Source organism: Amphibalanus amphitrite, unplaced genomic scaffold (assembly GCF_019059575.1).
Source record: "Amphibalanus amphitrite isolate SeventyFive unplaced genomic scaffold, NRLGWU_Aamphi_draft 000264F_arrow, whole genome shotgun sequence".
NCBI lineage: Eukaryota > Metazoa > Arthropoda > Thecostraca > Balanomorpha > Balanidae > Amphibalanus > Amphibalanus amphitrite.
The window spans coordinates 507,409-531,271 of record NW_024881759.1 but is presented as its reverse complement, the minus strand read 5'-3'; the positions used below and the strand labels follow the sequence as shown (position 1 = coordinate 531,271).

At 47.5% G+C, this 23,863-nt stretch overlaps 2 protein-coding genes across 2 annotated transcripts; one reads left to right on the top strand and one right to left on the bottom strand.

Annotated features, from left to right (window-relative positions):
• Nucleotides 1-1,488: 1,488 nt before the first annotated feature.
• On the top strand, nucleotides 1,489-3,230 carry LOC122386843 (lectin subunit alpha-like). Its single transcript, XM_043376505.1, has 4 exons — nucleotides 1,489-1,542; nucleotides 1,815-1,953; nucleotides 2,301-2,462; nucleotides 2,843-3,230. Exons 2-4 carry the CDS (start codon nucleotides 1,815-1,817, stop codon nucleotides 3,091-3,093), a joined length of 552 nt encoding a protein of 183 aa, XP_043232440.1. The 5' UTR covers nucleotides 1,489-1,542; the 3' UTR covers nucleotides 3,094-3,230.
• An 888-nt stretch (nucleotides 3,231-4,118) lies between these two features.
• LOC122386837 (acetylcholine receptor subunit alpha-like) lies at nucleotides 4,119-22,645 on the bottom strand. Its single transcript, XM_043376491.1, has 11 exons — nucleotides 22,322-22,645; nucleotides 10,296-10,340; nucleotides 9,909-10,018; nucleotides 9,361-9,541; nucleotides 8,898-9,013; nucleotides 8,441-8,609; nucleotides 7,558-7,694; nucleotides 5,742-5,888; nucleotides 5,325-5,459; nucleotides 4,881-5,091; nucleotides 4,119-4,607 (listed from the first exon to the last, which is right to left on the bottom strand). Exons 1-11 carry the CDS (start codon nucleotides 22,529-22,531, stop codon nucleotides 4,434-4,436), a joined length of 1,635 nt encoding a protein of 544 aa, XP_043232426.1. The 5' UTR covers nucleotides 22,532-22,645; the 3' UTR covers nucleotides 4,119-4,433.
• Between the last annotated feature and the right edge of the window lie 1,218 nt (nucleotides 22,646-23,863).

The following is a 23,863-nucleotide window of genomic DNA, read 5'->3' as shown; positions in this document are numbered from 1 at the left end:
ACCTTGCGTGACGTCATTTATGACGTCATCAAGGTCATATTAGTTTTTCGTCAATAACTCCCGATCAAATGGAGCTAGCGAGTCGTGAAAGCCACCAATGGACTCAGGAAGACCTGCCGAAGCGAACGATATGCGACATGACCTCTTTCGACCAACTTCGTGACCTGGTGGTGCTGATCTGACCTTGACCTGAGGTCAACACCCGAAGTTGACCTGACCCGAACAAAAAGTATATCATTCGACGCGCCTGAGCAAGGCGAACACGATGCTGCCAAAATCGCGGATCTGCGACCGTTGTTTGCGAAGTTATTCACCAAAAACTGAACCGTACCTTGGGGCACTTGACCTGACCTCAGAGGTCACCGGTTGACCTAGGACCTTAAAATCGGGTACCAATCTCTGCGTCTCGTAACGGCGCACACGCTCGTTTTTTCTGCGACGCGCTAGCTCCACCAGGGGCGAAACGACGAGGGGGGGTCGTACCCGCCCCCCCCCCCCTCGGCCGGCGCGTATGTAGAAAACCAATAGGTCCGGCGAGGGCTAATCTCATTCTGCCACAGCCCACAGGCGAATGTGATCTGACCCGCCGAGCTCCCGTTTTAATTGGGCTTGGAGGCAGCGGCGTGAAAGGCGTTCCGTGCTGTTGAAATGCGAAGTGACCCTTATGGGCAAGTCACCTTGACCCTCCGTTTGATATGCCTGCCTAGGAACCCCGTAGAGCAGCTTGTTATTCATTTATTTGACGTTGAGGAAGACGATGGGACATTTCTGTCCATCAGACGACCCCGGATTTTCTTCGACTGCCGCTGAAATGCTGCTACAGTTTCGGCAGTTTTGACCTACCGTGGCCGTACCGGCCTGAGTATATTTTTTAGTGCATTCCCGAGTCGGAATAAACCTTTATACCTACTGAACCATTCGCCGAGAAACGCCACATCGTGCTGCAGCCTGCAACTCACGCCTCGTTCAAGCCGCACCCGGCCTCTGCGCATAGGCATCCAGCGACAAGGCGCATCTTCGCCCATCTACCCATTACTGAACACGATTTCAAGGTCATATTTGCACGACCCCCAGCTGACCGGTCAACGAAGGGTCATGCCTGCGGTGATTGGCCGATTGTCCAATGATCACAGCGCGCGTTAGACGGCGTGCGTCCAAGGGAGGCGTCGGAACTTTCCAGATACCCTGTAGTTCTCATGACTTGGTGTGCAGTGTTCGGTGAACTTCTTTTTTGCAAACCGATACCGATTTTTTGTCTTGTTGCTGAGCTGGACGCATTACTGCAATGCACAAGGTTATTTTAAGACCAATCATTTTCAGAGGAAAATCTCTGCACCCTTGAGTCCAGATATGAGAGGACATTTTTTTCGTGCAGGATATTTGCACCATATTATGAGTCTGCAATGACGGGCGTGGCGCATTACGTTCTTTCTGTCGGCGTAGTGGCTGGGCACGGCTAACGAGGTATATAAGCCGTGCTCCGCGCTTTGTGCAGCACCATTCGGCGTCAACGGTGATCAAGGTGTGTTCGCGGGGTGCAAGGTGTGTCCGTAACTGCCTTTACCTATAATCGTATACATTCATGGAGATACGTGCTACTGCCTCTGCCTTTTCTTTTCATTTTATTTGCTGATCAGGTGTTTCGGGCTCTGCTTGTCTGTCGATTTTCTTGCGAGCACGACACAACTTACTGTTGCGAGTACGACATAACTTAGTAATATTTAAAATGTGACATAGTTGACTTAGCGATTTTCTGGGGTGAAATTTTCATGAGTCATTCAATGTTCGGCTTATTGAATGTGGCGTGATTTCAGATGCGGCTGATTATCCCATTGGTGACTGTGGCGCTGGCTGGCCTGGCCACGGCCAGTGGCGGCTTCGCTTTTGGCGGCTCTGCCCTGGGTGTCAGCGGCCTGTCGTACGGCGGAGCCGGTCAGAGCTATGGCGGAAACGGTGAGAGCCACTCAGACGGGCGCCATTATATGCCGGATACTCTACTGACAGTCGTATCTTTCGCTGAGCAGGAACCAATCAGACAGGCAAAAAGAGCGGGACAAGAATCATCGGGAAGGACCCAGTGATTGTTTCGACTCTTTTAAAAACGGAAGCCTGTTGATGCAGTCATTCGGTTGAATGATTTTATGGGTACATAGTCACGAACGCATCAAGTTGTTTCACGACGGGCGTAGCGGGAAAGCTCAAACGGCACCCTATTTGACACACTAAGAGACCACAATTTTTAGCGTGTCGTATTTGTACCGGATGCCGTGAATAAGTGTGGTGCGCGGTGTTGATTGCAGGTCCGCTCGGCCTCTTCTACTCGTTCCTGGACCCGTACCTGCGCTACCAGGAGTTCACCTGGCACGAGGCCAACTACCTGTGCCAGAGCCGTGGCATGCAGCTCGTCTCATTGGACAACTACCAGAAGGATAGCCTCGTGTCACAGCTGATCGGATATTACGGTAAGTGAGGTTCTACGAACTCTACGAGGAATTTACATGCCCATTAAAAAATAGTCGGCTCCAATTTGGCAATGCTCCCGTGAATTGCCAACATATTTACGATGCAATGCATTTCAATGGAACTTGCGGATTACGATAAACCAGTAATGAAAAACTTGTTGAGTTTACGGTAACGAGCTCATTTTTAAAGCAGATGAAGCAACTGAGTCAGGTACACATTTCGATAATAACCCATATCACGAAATTTTACACAACCGACCAAGCATTTCCTTTCGTTTCCGTCTTTTAGCTGTATTTTTATATGATTAAATAATTGCATATGATACTCCTGAGCAGCGCTGGACGGACATGTGGCTGACGTTGCCGTACTTTGGTCACAGGCGTCCGATGGATCTGGACTTCCGGACAGCGGTCTGGCTACCAGTTCTACTGGGCCAACGGCACCCCGGTCGGCCTGTACCACAACAACTGGTCGTACACCGGCAGCCAGGGCATCCCGCAGCCGGACAACGCCGAGGGCAACGAGTACTGTCTGGCTGTGCTCAACTACTTCTACCAGGACGGCATCGTCTGGCACGACATCGGCTGCTCCCACCGCAAGTCCTTCGTGTGCGAGCCCTACTACCGCTAATCGTCGACCCCGTGATCCTGCTGATGCCGCTGCAGTGGCACCTCAACCTGTTTGTGAACTTCTCCTTTTTGATCTGCAAGCGAAAAGTTTGCTCAAACTTTGTGTATGGACAGAACAATATAAACTGAACGTGGCCATGCGCGTGGTTTAACGCCGAACGATGTTTTGGTCGAGCGATTGAAGATTTGGAGAAAAGGTCGGAACGCCGATGAGGTTTCATGCATGAACGGTAGACTTACAAGAAGTGTGTTTTATGAGTTAGAATATGCGTAAAGTGAATTGCTTGAAATGCTTGTCCTCCGGAAAATCGCTACGTTTGCATTCTATTTAAGTCACGTCCAACTCAAAATTAATTTCAAATATTGTCACATCCCAAGCTGAGAGGTTGGTCTCGACTATTCTGTCAAAGATAACCGATTTCATCTATTCAGTATTTATGCAGCGCAGCCATACCTAAGTACGTTCATAAAATGCAAAAACTGCCATTAATTAAGGTAATACGAACTGAAAGTAACTTCTACATTTTAGGGCAGAAGAGCATAACTCTACGCCATACTTAAGATCTTAACTAGTTTGCGACATTGTGCTTGATATCGTATTATCCTCTACAGAATTATCATTTAATCACCTCTGCTCAATATCATGGCGCCCACCGGCGACCCATTGGCCGGCATTCGTGCCTATTGTGCATGATTCGTACCGAAACGGTGCACCTGCACCCCTGCAGCTGCCAGAAGCGGGGAAACAATGCTGCAATTTCAAAGCAACTGGCCTAGGTAACCTGACTCGGCACACAACTATACTTACAGGGACAATGTCGGATGATTTACCTCAGCAACGTGAGCATACAATATTTGGTTGGGTGTTTTCATGCGTACGTAACGTTGCAACGCTTCAGTGTTCGTTGATAGACAGGCGACTTTACTGGATGCCTGATGTTGGTTTTGTAGCTTACTTATTTACATCGCATAAATCCAGGTTCCTCCCATAATCGTTTGCTTTCATATACTGATTACACACTCGTAATCGGTCGAACTTGTATTATTTGCTGACAATCAAAGAATCCAGACCTTTACAACAGGTGATAAGACAATTGAGTCATCAAATAACACGTTCGATTTCAACGTGCCCCCGCTGGGCACCTTTTCAGGCACCAGACAATCCTCGTCTCACTAGTATGAATCAACAACTATGAGCGTCTATCGCCACACCAAGGCACTATCTAAGTCTCCACAAAGAACATCCAATAACTAGGTTCATTAACCTGACATTTCTGTTGCACCCTGTATTCGTTCGTATCTCTCGCACTGCTCTGTACTCGTACTCAACAAAGTGCACACTCACTGAAGCATTCTGCCAATCTGCGAAAACTTCTGGTCGAGCGCTATCCTATCGTCGTAGAGGGACGGTGCTTGCAGGATGATCCCTGCAGTCCCCACAACCACAGCCAGGGTGAAAATCCACAGGAACAGACGATCCAATACCATGGCGACATACTTCCAGTCCTCCTTGAACTGCGAACAAACAAGACGGTCATTCTACACCTAGCTACCAGTAAACACTAACCATGATGACTGACCAGCCTGAAAACATCGGACTCGTTCCGAAGAAAGTCAACTTTAATTATCCTGAGATGAGACGAAACCTCCGATCTTGGCACAGTACCAATTAGGAATAACTTACAAAAGTATATCATAAATTCAAGTCGATATTATCACAATATTAGGTCAGTCGTGTTTGAGAATGTCTCCGACATCTATGACAGAGCCAAATCCTTCCGTGCTCACCTTATTGGAGTTCTCCTTCATGCGGGTGTTCTCGGCGATAAAGCTGACGCACCAGCAGGTGCGGTGCACGTCCGGGTGGCAGCCGAGCGGCGACACGCGGCTGCTGCGCCGGTGCTCCAGGTCCAGCGTGTCGATGCCGGGGCCCTCGTTCAGGAACGACTGGTGGCCGTGCACCTGGCACGACGCCATCAGACCGTCGTCCGGGGCGTGCCTGCCGTGCGTAACGCGTCAGCGATCTGTCTCAATTTCCGCCGAGTTAGCGCATACACAAGCAGTGGGACCGTTCGGTATTATAATATTTATGATCACTAACGCATAGCGGGACCTGTTGCAGGGCTTATGCATAATACATGCTAGCTATGCGCTATAGGAGGGCTTTGGAGGTATGTATTTGCGCTTCTGATTGAAAATGTGCCGATCCCGTAAGATGCCAGCCAGACTTACAGCGGAGAGTAATCGGAGATGAGGCGAGGCTTGGTGTTACCCGGGATCAGTCCATCCTGATGAAACACCATCTCTTGGACCTCCGAACTTTTCCCGTTCTGTCGCACTAAGACGCGGCTGGTGTTGAGAGCAACGCTGCAAAACGGACACGAAATGGGAAAGAACGGCTCAGGTCGGTACTCACTTCTCAGTTACAAAATTGATGCCTATAATTATGGACGTATTAGCGACAATTTTAATTAGGGTTTGATAGGCATATTTTGATTACAACTTAGTACACAGGCAAACGTAAAGTTAAATTTTATAAAGGTTAACATCAATGCGTGATATCTAAAAATAATGGGGTCCCGCTTCGCAGAATTATTGACCAATGACCAAGAATGAACAGCTATCACTGACGATAGCAGCGTCACTTACCCATGTTTGTTGAGGCGGTATTGAGGCCTCTTCATCATCAGAAGCCGGGGTAAAATATGAATAAACACCCTTTTCACCCACGGCGCCATGCGGTGCGTCTGAGGCGACCGGAAGTGAACGTTCAGCACAACCACGGTGACGCCGATGCTGAAACAAGGGATGACGATGGTTACGACAACGGTATTGCAAAAGCGGACACTTTTTAGTGGGGATCGAATATCGATTATGCGCTTAGAGGGCAGTATTGAGGCAAAATTTTGTTTGCTTTTACTCTACAATCTACAACCAAATGGAATATATGTGATCAGGGTTACTTTTACAGGAAAATTCGAGAGGGGAATAAAGTTCGGGGCAAGGGCGGATCCAGGGGCATCTGAAAGGGGGACCCAATGCCATTAGGTTTTTGTTACGATGGCGCCTGCAGAACCTTACCTACCCCCAAATCCTACTCTCTCCCCGGATTCTGGCCACTTTATATTGTTAGGTTGCCAAAAAATAAATTAGCTAAAAAATACACGTAGGTACCTACCTTGGCGGTAAGGGGCGGGGGAGGTCCCAACTTGACTGCGCCCTTGCAAATGTCAATCAGTATTAGCCGTTTTCACGGCGGCCATCTGGTACACATTTGGTGCAGATTTGGTCAAATCAGGTTCAGTGTGTCTCTTGGCAGCTATCAGCTAGGGTTGCACTAATGGCTTATATGCCTGCTTTGTCATATTATCAGAGAGCATCATCGATTAAAACACTGAAATAACTTCATAAAATGAAGATATTTACTGCAAAAGAAATTAGGTGCAGATTTGGTCAAATCAGGTGCATTGGCCGGATAGCCCGTCGTGAAAACGGCTAGTATCAACCTATTTCCCTGGCCAAATATCAAGTAGCGCCTTTCTAAATAGAGAGAGGTTAACACGTGACTATTTTTGTTAGGCCAAGACCGATTGAAGGACCCTGGTTCGAAGGAAGACCCTTGGTTCGGAGAGGTCATGACCCCCGTCCCCCGCCGCTTTCTACGCCGACGCCTGTAGCGATATGTCAGTGATTGCGAAGAGACGGAAGAGACAAGACAAGAGACGGTCCCACCGACCATCCGATCGGTATCGGGTCAAATCTGGAGTTCCCGCTGCACTGAACGTAAAATGGTTGGATGGAACCTCAAATTGAAAATTATCTAAGCGCCAGCAACGTTGATTGATGACTAGAGTCTGATCAACGATGATTATAGAATCTGAGTAGCGAATTGATTGAAAATGGGCTCAAAAATAAATTTGAAAGGGGGAAATTCCCCCTCCCCTCCCTAGCCGTTCACGCACAATTTGAAAGGGGGAACGGAATTTTTGAAGGGGGAAATTCCCCCTTGCCTCCTTTAAAAGTTACCCTGTATGTAATGACACCCCTCTTAACCACATTTGCAAATGACAAAAGTGACAAATATGTAGAACGCGTTAGCCCCGTCCATTTTGCAACATAAAATACAAAATGCTGCGTGCCCATACCATTCTCATTCGGTGCCTATTGGAGCTTTCTTTATGTGATCTTTGTGACATTCGGTCCCGATATTTTGGCCGGCGGCGCCATTCTCAAACGCACTCCATCGCTCTCCTCACCCTCCATGGAGGATTGGCGTCGAACTCCTCGCTAATATCCGTTACTCAAATGTCCGTCACTGCACAGTGCACCGTTTTCTCCCAGTGCGTATAAGCAGATGCAGTTACAGACTTGTGCAGAAATCCAGCAAGTAACCTAATCTAAACCGCATCTTAGCAATGGCGACTGGGGACAATAATTAAAGTGCACTCACCAAAAAAACTCTTACCTCAGGGACACGAGAACCATGGCGAATATGAGGTATTTTCCCAGTAAAGGCACTACTAATGAAGTCGGCGGAATAATCTCCACGACCAGCAGGAAGAACACGTAGAGCGATGTGAGAATGGAGATGGACAGCGTCACCTGCGGACAGGGTAGGGGACACGTAGAATAATCTCCACGACCAGCAGGAAGAACACGTAGAGCGATGTGAGAATGGAGATAGGCAGCGTCACCTGAGGACGGGGTAGTAATTCACACTATCTCAGCACTAACGTATGGCAGTTTAGCTATGACGGCAATACACGGCAGTCTGGCTATCACAGCAGTTATCACTCGGCAGTTTCACAGCAATACGCGGCAGTCTGGCTATCACAGCAGTAATAAACGGCAGCTTGCGCATCACAGCAATATACGTCAGCCTGGCTATCGCAGCTACACACGGCAGTAAAACTATGCACATTGCATGGCAATCTGGCTACCCCAACGTTCATTGGAGGCCCACGACAGTTTGACTATCACCAGAAACACTGGTGGATCCAGGATGGGGGGTGGGGGGTATTTGGGGTAAATGCGTCCCCCGCAGCGCCTGAAATCGACGAAGATTTGTGGTTTTCGAGAATAAAACAAAAACTGAGCAACTTTTATGAGTTTTTTTTACTGCAAAGCAAACTGTCACAGGTTCTGTAAGGGATCGAAATCCGATGAGTTTTTGGAGTTCGAAGAAACTTTTGATGGTATGCCCCCCCCCCCCACCCGCAGCGTCCAAGAACGCCTTACTGGATCCGCCAGTGCACAGAAATGATGTGGGTACAACGTTTGGCTACATCATGACCGAAAAATAATACGAAGAGTCGACATCCCACTCCCCCCATGGACGAGGGACCTACCTTTTCTCCACTGTCTGACGGCAGGTAGAAGGTAAGCACGGTCAGAAATGATATTCCCATGCAGGGAATAATCAGGTTGACGGTGTAAAACAGCGTCTTTCGCCGCATGGTGATGTTAAATGTGATGTCCAGGTATGGCTCATCGCAGCACGTGTAGAACTTTTCGTGCCTGTAAACGAAAATGAATGCAGTGAGAATATATCCCCATATGTCACAGGTTCCACTATGCAGCACCTTCAACCGAAATCTCGACCCGTTTAACTCTCTAAATTATGTTTCACTTGATCAATGCTGTTTTACACAATGCTACTTTATGGCAATAAAAGTAATATCCCACCAGCATATCAACTAACACAAGACCTCAGACCTAAAAGTCCATTCCCCAAGAGCCAACACACGCATACGCACACACAACCAACACACAACCACGGACGGAAAACGCTCGTAAAAAACGTACCGAATGGCAGGGACGTCTAGAATATCCCATTCCACGGATTTGTAAAATTCGGACAAATCAATGCCAACCTCCACGAGGTCATTGCCAGTGGATTCGTCGGTGTGCCGTAAGTCTACCTGAAATGACGAGTCAGCCCGTCAATCAAAAAGCAATCGCACTAATATGATTGAAAAAAAACAAATTATTTGTCGGATTATTGCCATTAATCCAGCTTCCAAAATTTGTAGACTTTTTAGTTTTACATCCGGGGCAAGAATAGAAATCAGATGCTTTTTTTCATTACCACATGGATGCACTTCCATCGTAATTTGTACATTATAAGTCACCTATCAACGTAGAAATATCAAAGATGTCACCAGTTCAAGGCTGAGCGGTGGTCAGATGTATGTGGCCAAATATATAACAAACTGGCGGATTTCAATCGAGCTACATTCCATATTGGATGTGCTATGCATGGACTCGCCTGAAATCCGTCGTACGTCCAGCTGCCAAACTTCATAACGCACGTCTGCTCGTCGAAGGGAAAGTACTCCACGTCGATTAGACATGAGGACTTGTAAATGGCCGGGGGTACCCACACCACGAGACCGTTGAAGTTCAGCTTCGCCTTGGTCGTCAGGGTCACCTCGAAGTTTCCGTCAGCGCTGAGGGCGAGTGTTGTTTGTGAACAGGATTGTGTATGCAGTGCTATATATAAGACATGATTTGCTCCCTCAAATTTAGCAATTGTTATCTGTCATTGTTATGATATGATAAATATCCGCGTCATTAAATGATGGATCGTACGGGTTCAAATAGGTCGAGATAATCTAATTCGGCAATTTCAGCGAAACTACGAGCCTTTGCTGACACGGTGCTTTCAATGCTAACATAGTTCACCAAAAACAAAGAGAAATCCAACCAAGGTCTACAATCAGGTATAACTTTAAATATACCATGTATTTTAAATATACAATGTATATAGGTATTACATGTATTTATGAGACGTCAAAAGGCACGGCAGAAACTCACTTGTTGTAGAGCACGATGTCTGGACGCCATATGTGATCCGAAGGCACGTGAAGAACCTGTACGTTTCCGTACTCGGCCGGTTCCCAGGTCAGCTTATAATCATGCCAGCGCTGTCAGCATATAACACATTAACATGTTAAAACGCGGACGAAACGTCTCTTTCTGTCCAATCACATATGTACTCATAATACATTTAAATGCACCAGTTCACTTCTTCTGTGATACTTCAGAGCTTCAGACTATTTCCGAAAATGTATTGCTTTAAATCTCACAACAAATTAAAATAATCATCACAGCATTACCTTACCGTTTGAACCAAAATGTACCTAACATGCATACAGCATAAGGCACTGCCATTTGAGGTGTGTGACAAAACGAAACACTTACCTGTTCTACCCAAAGATTTGTAGTCATTATTTGGTTCTTCAGATTCTGAAAACGAAAATTATGTAAATATAGATAGGCAATACAACATATAAGCGATACGGTATGGTGAAGGCAGTGAGTATGGAAACGATTAATAAACTGTCACCTTTGCTAATATCTCAATTTACATATCCCCAGAGATTCGTACAGTGGATCTAGTTAGGATCTCCAGACGTAACTAGATGGCGTTGAGCCTTAGTCGAGTCCATGTCAAATTCAAGGAGAGGTCACTACCGAGCTGAGCCCGATGGGGAGGTGGGCGGGGGGGGGGGGTTGGAGAGGTCACGGTGCGGGTGACCTGTCAGACAGCCCTGGCGCGGCATGGGGCACTGCCGCAGGCAAATGGCGCACTCCAGCGTTGTTTCATATTGCGGTGGTGGGCCGGGCGGCCGGTTAGCTTGGCTGCTTGGAAGGAAAGCATAATGATGCATGGGTTTGCTGTGGCCGGTTCATCTACTGTCAACTATGATGCACTCAAGTTATGCAAATGTGATGTTGGTATTGCAGCTGGCAATGGAATGCTAGCGCATGCTCCAAGCCCCCAGTAGCTATAAGGATTAAGATTATTTATGTCTCCTGAATTTTTCATTGTATGAAAAGCATTTCAAGCACTAGAAGGATCGTATCGTTCGCCAGTTTATTGACCGGCTGGCGTTTCTTGCGTAGGGAGCCCTTGGGCAAATAATTATCACGCAGATGTTTTTTTTTTGCTGGTAAGTTTAAGGTCAAATCTGGGTCAAATCAAGTCGCTACGAGAAGATGAAGAAAAGTAGACGAATGCCACATTTTTGTGCGGGAAGTCTCGAGTTAAAAAAACAAAATGTTATTACACGTGTAAGTCAAAAAACAATACGATCAGTTCATAAAAATATTTGACCCGAAATTAGCTTCTGTTTTGTCGGACCATGATTGTGTGTAAGACCCCGGTCCAACCTGGTTCGGCTCCCACTTGAATGGAACTTAGAAGGAATCACAAGGACGGGGTCCCCGCTAAGCTGAGCCTGTTGCGTTGGCCCTGCCCTCTACCCTCCGATCAAGCAATTGCTGGAGTGGTCTATGGCAGAATTTAGAGTCAAAATCTTAAAGGTAGTGTGCCAGCTTTCCTGGACCGCATGGAGTTAATGGCCCAGATAAGGAGAACCGGATTTTTAGAACTTATCCATACCTTCAAAACTCATGGAAACGTCTTAAATTCTTCAAATTTTGAGTACCCCAGTGCAAAATTCGCCCCGACGGGTTGTCGGTCGTACCCCAACCACATTTCACACCACTATGAACAATAAATGCACACACTGAAATCGCTATTACCGATATGCTCATCCAATCAAGTTTCGATAAACCCGTTCATCATCAACCCGGTTTACATAGCATATTTGACGAGGCTCTAGCTCGTTAATTTGGCGATAATTTCGTTGCAGTGGTCTTCAAATATTTAGAGGGGATCATTTTGTAAATTGTTAAGCACCATTGGCATCTTTTGCAACATCACGGACGGAGATATAAGCTTGCAACAAACCCTATGTAAACCGGGTTAATATCTCCTGCGGTTTCGAACACGCCTGTTAGGTGGTGCGGTAGACCGCGCCCAAAGCCAGGGCCCCGGTAACGTGAGGTAGCCGAGTCGGGGCAGCGTGCGCTGACCCAAGCCGGGGCCGCGCGTCCTCCCGGTGTCATGTGATAGCCCGGGGCTGCCCGCGGGGATGCGGTAGACCGCGCCCAAAGCTGCGGCCCCGGCTTGGGTCAGCGCACGCTGCCCCGACTCGGCTACCTCACGTTACCGGGGCCCTGGCTTTGGGCGCGGCTTCTGCTCATACTTCGTGGTGCGGTGGTGGTGCGTCGGGCCGCGCGCTCTGACTTCGGCCAAGAAAAATGCGTCAGCTGATCATTGTCATTTCTGCCACTTGCGTGTGGTGAAATGGGGTTATAACTTAAGAGACGGCTTTTTCATATCAATTATTTTAAATAAAATCATATTTCAAACCATAAATAATGTTCGACAGCCAAATAAAAGAAACAATACCAATACAGGCTTACAGTTTAAGGCTCGACATTGTGTTGTCTACGATTAGACAGCTGATAACTCATTCCCGTACGTCGTAACTCTATAATGACCTTTGCTTATTGTCACATGTGCGCCGCATTCGCGATTGTTGCCGACGCCTGTTTGGAGGTCAGCCCACTACAGTTGTTATACATATCGAAAAACCGGTAAACTTTTAGGCGAAAAAGGCACTATTCCAGGCCCATTTTTGCTTTTCTTTGCGATATTAGGTAAAAACAGAAGCTTCTTATCCTAGGAAAAATAAAATGGGAAATCTTTCAAAGGTGGCACACTACCTTTAACGTGCGCACATAGCCGCGCACGGCCGGTCCCCTCACTGACTTCGCCTCAGGGGCGTAGGCAGGGGGGGGGGGCCACTGGGCCATGGCCCCCCCTTGGGCGCCGAAGGCGCCCTTTGCGATTGTAATAGAATCGAATCGAAAAACAATCGCGACTGGAGGGCGCCCAATCGCGAATGTGTTTGCAGGGAAAATACGGTTGGAGGGCGCCCTCGGAGGGCGCCATTCCAAATACGCACTCCAAATACGATTGGAGGGCTCCCTTGGGCGCCCTCCAACCGCATTTGTAGGCTAAAGCTTTCTAAGCGTAGCGGTAGTCGCCTATGTAAGCCTGTTGATCGCTGCCCTCCTACCCACTGGCGCCCTCATTTGATCGTTGTACTCCTACCTATTGGCGCTCTCTGGTAAACAGGCGCCCTCTCACCCGAAGACGCCCTCCTGTAGGTCGCCACCTTGCCCTACACAATGGTGCCCTTCTGCTGGTCGGCACCCTCATAATTATTGGCGCTCTCCCACCAATTGTGTCCTCGTGAAATTTTGATGGCCGCCCTCCTCCCTTTTGGCACCCTCTTGTTGAGTGCCACCCTTCTAGCCATTGCATGGCGCCCTCTTACCTATTGGTTCCCTAGTCCCTCCTGTTGAATGTTAATCGGGGCCCTTCTACCTATTGGCGCCCTCGTGTTGATCGCCGCCCTCCTAACCACTGACGCCCTCCTGTTGATCGCCGCCCTCCTACCCACTGGCACTTTCCTGCTAAATTGGCGCCCTCCCCACAGGTCCCCTCCTGTTTAATGTCATCGTCTTGGGCAAAGGCACCCTCCTCACCATTGCCACCCTCCTGTTGAACTTGATCGTCACCCTTCCACTCATTGGCGACCTCTTGTTGATCGCCACCTTCCTATCTATTGGTGCTCTCCTGTTCCTTGCCGCCCTCTCACCTGGTGGCACCCTCCTGTTGATTGTTGATCGGGGCCCTCCTACCTATTGGCGCCCTCCTGTTGATCGCCGCCCTTCTACCCATTGGCGCCCTCCTGCTGCTTGCCACCCTCCTAACTATCGGTGCCCTCCTGTCGAAACTCGGGATGTTGATCGGGGCTCTCCTACCTATTAGCGACCTCCTGTCGATCGCAGGCAGCCCTTCTACCTATTGGCGACCTCCGTTGATCGCTGCCCTCCTATAATTTATCTACTCCTTTGGCATGTTTCCCAACTTAGCAGTTCTCTTGCACATATTGATGTCTTTCCTGATTTATCTACTTTGTTCATTTGTGGCCTGTGAAAAATGCCACAAATGAACGTGCATTCAGCATAATGAATGAAGCATACCAAAACTGTCTACGCTCTACCATGCATAAAACACGTCTTTGGTCTTAACGGATTGATCTTACTTTACATGCATCATGACATCTATTTTATATGGATCACGATTAAGTATTGTCAACAGGTTCGGCTGCAACAGCAGGCATCAGTTTCGGTGATTGAAGCTGGTTATTTAGGTATTCAACACTGTAATATGCATCTGTGAGAAGGCCATGAGGGCTGGTCGAGGTAATTTGGATGAGAAGCCCGAGGAGGCTAATCAATCTCATGAGGAACAGTCCTGTTATGGTTCACCTATCTTTCTGTTGCTGCCGCCTTCTCGTTGTGCGTTTGTGTTTACGCACCTCGCGCTCCGGTATCAATCCGATATGGTGGTCTAGTGTGTATGCCACCGCCAATAAACTTTTCTACATCGTCACCCATGGGCGAAGCTTCCTATACAGTTTGTGTGGCACCGGCCCCACCAAACCTTAGGTATTTTTACACCTTCAAATTTGGTAAAAGAGCGAGAAGAGCTTTGAACAGTGAGCACGTAAAATATGTGCCTAAAAGGCGGAGGAAAAGGTTGTTTTCAAAAATTTCGCGCGCCTTCGGCGCGCACAACAACACTTATTTAGTAGGAACTTATAGCCAATCACTTCCAACCTTTTCGTCACGTGTCAGAATAACCCGCGCCAAGACATTTCTTCAGACATGCGGTAGAAAAATCCCATATACCACTACGCTACGAGCTTCCGTTTTTTCCTGTTGGGGGAGGGAACTGGGTGAGCGGGAGGGGCACACCTTTTGGTACATTACTCTTAGGTACACGTGCTTTATAAAATGTAAACCATAGTCGCTAAAAGCAAGGTCATCAGCCCATGTCGAGTGACCTAACTTTAAAAAAATGTTTTAAGCATAGTCACTTAAGCTGAGCGGGTGACTTGACCTTTTGTGACCTGGAGTAAAAACAAAATACACACGATGGAAAATCAATGCAGCATAACCTATACCAAGGTACGCAAAAAAACTGGTGGCGCAGTAAAAAAAGGCCTCCCACCCCCCCCCCTCCGCTGAGCGATCGTTAAGGATTTTTTTCTCGCGAACGTATGGCGCCCTCCTTGGGTGAGGTGGCGCCCTCCAAACCCTTGGCCCCCCCTTCGCGATTTTCTAAATACGCCGCTGCTTCGCCTGACAGCGGCCTGCCACCAACTACAACCATACCCGTCAGGAGGCTGAAAAACGTCAAGCACACGTCTCGTTTCGAACCCGGACTTTCACACCCGGGACGTGCGCTCTCAACACACGGAGTCCAACGCTCTACCAACTGAGCCACCGGGACGGACATTCACATTCACTCCCGGGTTTCCCCTCGTGACATTGACAGACGTCAGACACTTGAGCCGAACTTTAGCCGAAATACTGAGGAAGCTGCGCAGGGCGACAGGTGCTCGTAGCGTTGAGGTCGGGTAACCTGTGAGCTGAATGCGATGTCGTGAGTTCGAGCCCCACTCCCGGGTCTAGTTTTAGCTAGACACGAAACAAAATCTTTCCTTCTACTGCAACACAGGCAAGCACGATGACATCTTTCCCCAATATCTTTCCCCAATATCCTCTCAATAAAGTCAAAATTGTCGCTTATAAATGTTAAAGGGACCCTCCCACCTTCAAAAAAGTTTATGAATTGGCATGAAGGTGATGTCGCTCGGTTCAGAAAGAGCGAAAACGAATATCTACCAAATTTCACCGAAAAATATTCACCGGTTTTCAAGATATTAGACTTTTACTTTTGTTTACTTTTTGGGATCTCCGCTGTTCCTAGCGACTTTATTTGGAAGCAATAGTTTGGCAGCTGAAAGTGCGGCACTTGTTGCGCGCAAAGCAGCATATACCACCGCGTGCGTATTTACAAATTGCAACCGAGCTCCGCCGTGGGGTAAGGTGGGCAGGGGTTTTCGCACTACGGCTGCGGTTGAACTACCGTCTGTGGTAGAAACTTCAGGATGATGGCGCGTTTCATACGAAATCTGGCGCAATGTTTATTTGCTTCTGAACTTGTATTGTTATTGCTGTGAACTATTGAAGTGGGAGTGTTTCAAAAACAATTTGTGGATTATTTGAGTCTCTTGCTATAAAAATCGAATAATATTATGAAACATTGTGTGGAAACTGCAAATACTGATATAATCAATTGCTTAGTTTGGAAATTAGTACACCTTTTGTAGAGGTTTGTCTGGCAAATGGTGTAACAAACTTCAAGCCTATCATGATCTGAAGCTGTTGTAACAAGTCAAAATTGCTTTGATGTTCCATAGTACCTTGTTGGAAAGACTGGAGCATGGTTCAAGATGATGTGTAAAATTCAAGATTTGTGCAAAAGCTTATGACTAAGAGTGAAAACAGTTCTATATGATGGCTTAATCAAACGTGGAAATGGACGACAAAAGTAGAGTTTCAACATTCCAGCATGTGAGAATAACTTCAGACTTCATAGTTATTGTAGTATTGCATTCTTCTTATGTACCTACAGTTCTAGGTTTTGTTAGGGTATTTCAATTTCAATGTGTCAGTTGAGATATAGGTGGATTGCAGACAAAATTTAGAATCATTGCATGGTAGATAGGTACTTGTTCAGTGAAAAGGTATGTGATGAATGCCACGAGAAGGTTTTTTATGATTTAATATATGGTCATTGTTGTACCTATAAAAATGCAAGCTTGCTAGCACCTAGTTTTTGAATCAAATCAAAAGTATTTGCTATGAATCAGAATGTAAATATGTACCTGCAAAGTATGTCAATAAATTTGTGTGATGTTGACCAGAGAGCTGTTGCTGTATCATCTGGGCATTTATGTTGCTTCTTACATTAGGTGTTAAGCATAGTAATTATGGATGAACTTTGTGCCAATATCTTCATTGCACATTGCACAGTGTATGTAGCATGTCTACAACCCTCACTGATCCTGCTATAGCTTTAGGCATTTGGCACCAGCAAGACCAAGGGCATGAACTTCACAGTTGCGCAACTTTTTGTCATGTACCACCAGTCACTTTTTTCCTTAAGCTGCACATAGCAGTATACACAATAATGCGCAGAGGGCCTACACAAAAACAACATGATTAGTGTGCACTATGATGCACAGCATTGTACCCTGATTATTTGAATATTTTGATCACTCAACAGTCAGGAGACCATTTTTGAATGTCTCATTAATTATACATCACTTGTCAAACAAGAGCGTGATGACACACATTTTGACAAGCTATCATGGACTGGTAATATCGATTTCTTGGTAACTTCTTTGTAAAATCTCGAAATCGTTGATTGAGAAGGCCGTGCCACACTCATCAGCATGGTCTTTAACTGAGGAGGGCTTTGGGCTAATTACCATCAAGCCGGTACGATCAGAAATTCCCATGTGCTGGCACACTCTGGTAGTGAGGCGTACATGGGTGGATCCAATGTACGACTCCCCACACGAGGAGCAACAAAACTGGTAAACAACACCAGAGCGGCAAGCTTTGGGAACTCTGTCTTTAAATCGGAAGATAGAACCGATGGTAAAAGTATTTCTCAGAATCACCTTTGGGTCAAGATAGGGATAGTAGGACGTAAGTAAGGTTAAAAGGTCTTTTTGCATGCTATGGGACTGTACACCAAAGTATGGTAGTACCAGGTACTTTTTTAGTCTGGGCACGATGAATTCACTCGATAATGTTGCATATTGTCTGTCAAGGAACCGCCTTACATGAAAATCAAACATCTTTGTGGGAAAGCCATTGTTTTGAAAGAACTTTCGTAAGAACTTGAGTTCGCAGTCAAACAGTTTGAAATCAGAGCAGAGACGGAATGCCCTGAAAATGGCAGATTGCAAGACAGCCTTTTTCAGCCTTTCCAGCCTTTCCAAGAGTCGTACATTGGATCCACCCATGTACGCCTCACTACCAGAGTGTGCCAGCACATGGGAATTTCTGATCGTACCGGCTTGATGGTAATTAGCCCAAAGCCCTCCTCAGTTAAAGACCATGCTGATGAGTGTGGGACTGGTAATATTCCAATAAGTTGGACACCTCCCTGGGCGTCATTTTTTCAGGAAGGTACCTCTGCAGGACGTGTTGTGGTAGGTTAGGTTGAATTGGGTTAAGTTAGGTGAGGTAAGGCGGTTAGGAACAAGTCAGACCGTAAGACCTGGTCAGGCTGATCTTTCATTCTAATTTGACATAGATACCTATTATGTATGTTTTTGCTCCGAGTCCAGACTGAACTTCATTAGGTAGTGAGTTCATTTTGTTTTTTTATCTGTCTTGTTTTGTGTTTTTGTCCCTTATGTTTTCCCCATAGGCAAGGGTGGAGCTTTTCCAGGGAAGGTGGTGGGGCAAAAGCCGTCAAACCGTTGTTAGGTTAGATTATGTGCAACACTGAATCAATTCTTTTAATTACCGAACTAACATTTTGAATTACACAGACATTTCAAAGCTCCTCAATTCGAACAACATAGTGGTTTGCTAAGCAACGAAGTTCTACAAATAAGCAAAAGTTGGAGGGCCAGAACGCTATTTTTTTCTCTGACAGTTTCGTAACATGTTACGAAGGCACCAAAACTACTTCAGTACAGGGTGTAACGAAATTATCCGGACATCTATTTTTTCGCCATATCTGTATGCACAGCTTCCTAATTCTTTCTGATGTTAGAAGTGGGAATATTGGATGAATACGTGCCTCTGCTATCGGTTTTCAACTCAGCAGTGACCTGACCTTGTCATGTGACTGTTGCTCTGAGTAGGAGTCGATTCACAGACGGGTTCACAATTCACATGGTAGTTTTCGTCCTTAGTCACCAAGTCAGATAATAAGAGATCCCATATCATGGTTTACCGCTACGCTACCCGCCCTTTAACTTGGTTCTAGTGCCCTTCAAACTGAAAAAGACAACGAAACTGACAGAAAAGCAACCAGTTCACCACCTTTCGCCTCACGCCAGATCGCGTCCACTGGTTGAAGAAAGATAAGGGTGAGGTGGTCTGGTTGGATGCAGGGATGCGGAGCCGTGGAAATTTCAGACGGCTCAGGATCCGGATCCGGCTCCGGCTCCGGCTCCGACTCCGGGTGAAATGTGATGGCGGCTCCGGCTCCGGCTCCGGCTCCGAGTAAAATGATCCGGCTCCGGCGGCTCCGGCTCCGGTGGCTCCGGCTCCTTCTTCTACTCAGTACATCCCCTATGCGATCAATTAAATACGGGTGGAAGAAAAAAGGCGATGGGATTGGTACACGTTGCTTCTGTATTTGTATAACAAGGCTATTTTGAATACCACATTGTTTTACGCCTTGTACTGTCAAACCGAACTAGTTAATAATTGTTTCCTCTTAAGAAAAGGAGCCGGAGTCGCCCCCTTTTTTGACGGCTCCGGCTCCGGCTCCGGCTCCGGGCTATATTGTTTCACGGCTCCGGCTCCGGCTCCGGGCAAAATATACCGGCTCCGGCTCCGGCTCCGCATCCCTGGTTGGATGGGTAGCCATTCGAGCTGTATTATCCTTTGAACCGTCAAATCGGTCATGTATGGGCGGCCAGCCGCTCGAACTTGCTGGCCTTCGCCGCCGTCAAACATCTGGACAATATCCAGAACTGGAGCATGTTCAGCTGCCTAGCGATGCTCCAATAGGACTTAGTGTCACATAATACCGCCATCAACGTCAAGTATTACCGGAGCCACATACTGGCCAATGAATGGTTGGAGACGCTCAACCAGACGGTATAGGAGGGCTCGGTTTCTGAACGCGCACTGATGCCTGATTCAAGCCACGCTGTCTTCATGCGGGGCGGCGCGCTACTTAAAAGTCCCTAAAAGAACGGGAAGTGATGCCGATAGAACCTTCAATCATTCTGGGCTAACGCTTATGACTTGGAAAAAGTCGCGATCCCAATTCACTCGAAGACCTGTGGGCTCTTGTTCAGCAGGTGACTTAAGAGACGCCCGCCACAAGCACCGCCCAACCGCAGGCACAGGTTTAGACGGCGTTGGTCCGCATTAAAGCCAGTGTGCTGGAGAATCCAGGGGCTGAAATGCTCCAGAACATTCGCCACTGTGTTTTTATGAACGGTGGCTACATGCTTTAAAAGAAAAAGTACCAGAATGTTTTGCTTTTTAATTACAGCGGGAAGAAAGGTGTCCGGATGATTTCGTTACACCCCCTGTAATGTTCAAATGGTTGCTAAATTCGAAATCAGCTCCAAAAACTAGCCTAGAAACATGTAAAACTCGAAAAAGTGAACCGAGGTCATCAAAGGTCATTGAGCTGACCTGACCTTCAGGTGACCTTGACACCCACCCTAATGCATAGGACCAGCATCATATCACATGTTTCAACGCTTGAAACCACGTAAAGACTGCAAACGCGCGGCTAATGCGAGCCAACATACGCCGAATTGCGATTCGGGCCAAACATGGTCTCGAGAAATAGGTCACAGGTCAAAGGTCATTTGGGTCAGGGTCATGAAATTTCCAGGGTAGGTGTATAATTGATAAAATCGGGAGTGTTGAAAGTTTCGTCGCGATCGGACGGTTTTTACGTGAGTTACTCACGAAAAACCGATGGGGTCCGTTCAATGCCTCCCCCTATACGGGCGAGGGAAAAGCGCAACCAAAAAGGCAAAAATATGCACATGCGATAACCTATACTGCGAAAAAAAGGTGCATCATTTTTTAACGTCGCCGGCAAATTGTAATTACCCCAAGCTCAGGCAGATGTATGGTAGAAAATGCCCCAAGTGAAATACACTACGGCGGAAATAAAATACCCTACGGCGGAGCTCGGTTGCAATTTGTAAATACGCCCACCGCGTGCTACAAAACGTTTTAGTCAAACATTTAAAAATCGTTAGATATCTGCGCTGACGTCACACATTCAGAGGGGTATTCCTATGCATTAGCCCCTCTGAATCAAAATGCTGCAATTTTGAAATTCAATATTTCCGATTTAAGGCATTTCTCGATGTTGTGAGTGCCGAAACCGGTAATTGTGAGCCAGGGACCCCATTTTGGCTATCTCAACTCAAATCTAATGTTAAGGTGGGAGGGTCCCTTTAAGCTAAGTTTCATTTGTTAAGAAAATATTTTTTGGTCATTTTTCTGGGGCCATTTCAACTCTGTTCTTTTCTGATTCTTTTCGGCCCGATAAAGCTCACCAAAACTGAACGTGCCAAATGAAAAAATATCCATATCAAAAAACAACTTTTAGAAAAGCCTAAGCCATCATGCAACTATCGACTGAATAGTTGCATGCTATGAATACGTCCTATATTTCAATTATCATTGTTCAACATTTTGGCTGGAACTGGCGCTGCCTCTCGCTTGCCCGTTTCATTGAGATAATGATTCCCTTCAGTCGCATTTTTGCTGGTTCCACATGAACAGGATACCACCATACCGGAGTGAACGCACCCGCAACCATCATCCCCTCCCCTCAGCCTCGGCGCAGTGGCGGGCGGCCCTGGGCGGCCCACTCCCGGCGCTACGCACGCCCCATGCGCCGTGATACCGCGTCACTCCCCTCCCCAAGGTCCTATCCCCTCCCCTCCTTCCCCCACAATGACCGATGACCTCACTCCCCTCGGGATTTGGACTCGCCCTACCCCGACCGTAGCGCCACGTGGTGGCTCTGGAGATCTTAAATAGACCCACTGTACGAATAATTCCACCATCCACACTAATTAGACTCAAGACTGACCACCCGTCATTGACCCAGCTAGCTCAGATGGAAAGGACAGTTGGATAGATGGATAGATGGATAGATGGATAGGTATATGGAAGATTGAAGATTAAATCATAAATAAGCTAAAAATTTATAAGAGTCGTTTTGCAGCATTTAAACGTAAGCATTTAAGCTCCTGCAAAGCAATAACCGTTGTTCTTCAGAACGACGTTCATCGACGGTCCTTAGCCATCGCCGGGATGCGACGTAGGTACATTTGAGTGACAAATGTAATCCCTGCAAGGTTTTCATGAATACATGCAATACACAAACGGACGGGACAAAATGTCATCATAGTTTTCCGTTCCTAGCTCAGGCATTACCTGAAACCTATGGATTCCTATCAGATTAGGTCACCGATCTATAATATCATTAGGTCACGCTCGGCCGAAATAAACCGTTTTTGTGTTCCATCCCAGTAGTCCCCGCTTCCTTGGACGTCATTCAGGACGAGATTTGCCCCTCCCCCTTTCGGTGACGTACTTAAATGCACCGTCAAACTTTCTGGCTATAGCCGAATGATTTTACCGCTAAAAAATTCGTACATCGTGCATCATGCAGAAGGATGACTGCACTGGACATTTGGAGTTTTACTTACGACATCGATCAGCTGGGAGAGCTTCAGCTTTATGTACACAGTCAGGACGTCCGTTGTATTCTTCACCGGTCGCACGAGTTTGTTGTAGTTGGAGAGCAGATCGTCATAGAGTCGCTTGGCGTCCGGATTCCCGGCCTGAGCGCGTTCGATTCCGACACAGAGCACTACTAGAACTACAACCAGTCGGCGCACTCCATGGTCCGGCCACATCTCACCCGCCGGAGGCGTGGCAATGGCACAATGTCGCTCTGCTGGCCAGTTGCACAAATTGCCGGCCGATCCGTGGCCGTGCGCTGCGGGCGCGGCTGCAGGCCAGCGCAGTGGGTCGGCGCGCACACCTCCCCGGCGACGTCAGATCGATAGGACCCGAAGCAATGGCCGTCCCGGAAGAGCGCCGCTCTCCGGCGGCCGCGGCGGCGGCACTCTGCCACGCGCGCCGACGACGCACCGTTTACTCAGCCGCCGATACTGGATACGGGGTGCCTCGTGCCAACCAAATATGCTGCGGTCCAGTTACCGTACCATGTCCCCCTAAGTACCTGCCCTGGACGTAATGTTTCCAACTATTCAACATTGACATAGACGTCTATGCAAAGGACCACTCGTACCATTTCGACATTCCTGGTGAGCTGTTGCCGTTTATAGACTCGAGACTGGATGTTTTACCTTTTTCGAAGCTCCCCTCGTTCCCGAAAACTCGCATTAGTTCTCGCAGCGGGCACTTCAGCCCCGAATCGATTATTCCCTACTAAAAAGTCGCATTACGAGCGGCTCTGCCTCAGCCTGAAATGCAATTAAATGGATCATACTTACATGAATATCTCATTACAGCGGAATTATTAATCATGCAGAAATATAACACCAACGCTGTAAACGAAGATTCGCGAGACAAGAGCCGCGCCATTTTACACTACGAGCCGAAGGAACGGTCCAAAGCGCGGCCTCACAGACGGCGGCGGTCGTCGGAGCCCCAGCCGGATCCAGTTGATGGACGACCTCCCTTACCCTCCCATCGCCCATCCCGTCGCGATGCTGGGTCAAATAGCGGAGAAGCCAGCAGTGCGATGAGGCAGGCCATGCCCGTGAAAGCAGCGGTTCTGGCCGCCTGGAACTGCTAGAGAAGGCAGAGCCGAGCTTGACGAACTATCGAGGAATAAGACGAGGCTTATCGCTTATCAGGTATCATACGAAACCGATGGTATAACAGCCGCTCTATATTTGTAGATGTAACACTCGACACTCAGCTCCGTTCCGCGTGGACAGAACTGAATATGACACCGCGGCGGTTTCCGTGTGATGAGAGTCCACAGACGGAGTTTTCAGACTCTGGGTGAACGGGCATTGATGGCGAGGGGTCGGTCGATGGACGTAACGGAATCAACCGTGCTGTGGTGACGACCTGTTGTAAGGTATCTGCGGGTTTGAGGTTCGCCAACTTTCGCTACTTTCGCCCTGTAGACTGCTATCATTCCACGCAATTGAGATTTAGGAGGAATGCAGTGGTTCATATGTCTAGGGGCGAATTAATCAAAAGGCGAAAGA

Coding starts and splice junctions, on each gene's coding strand:
- LOC122386843 (XM_043376505.1), top strand. CDS start 1,815: ATGCGGCTGATTATCCCATTGGTGACTGTGGCGCTGGCTGGCCTGGCC. Junction 1,954..2,300: donor TCAGAGCTATGGCGGAAACG/GTGAGAGCCACT, acceptor TGTTGATTGCAG/GTCCGCTCGGCCTCTTCTAC. Junction 2,463..2,842: donor ACAGCTGATCGGATATTACG/GTAAGTGAGGTT, acceptor CTTTGGTCACAG/GCGTCCGATGGATCTGGACT.
- LOC122386837 (XM_043376491.1), bottom strand. CDS start 22,531: ATGTGGCCGGACCATGGAGTGCGCCGACTGGTTGTAGTTCTAGTAGTG. Junction 9,014..9,360: donor GGACGTACGACGGATTTCAG/GCGAGTCCATGC, acceptor TCGTCATTTCAG/GTAGACTTACGGCACACCGA. Junction 5,460..5,741: donor TACCGCCTCAACAAACATGG/GTAAGTGACGCT, acceptor TCCGTTTTGCAG/CGTTGCTCTCAACACCAGCC.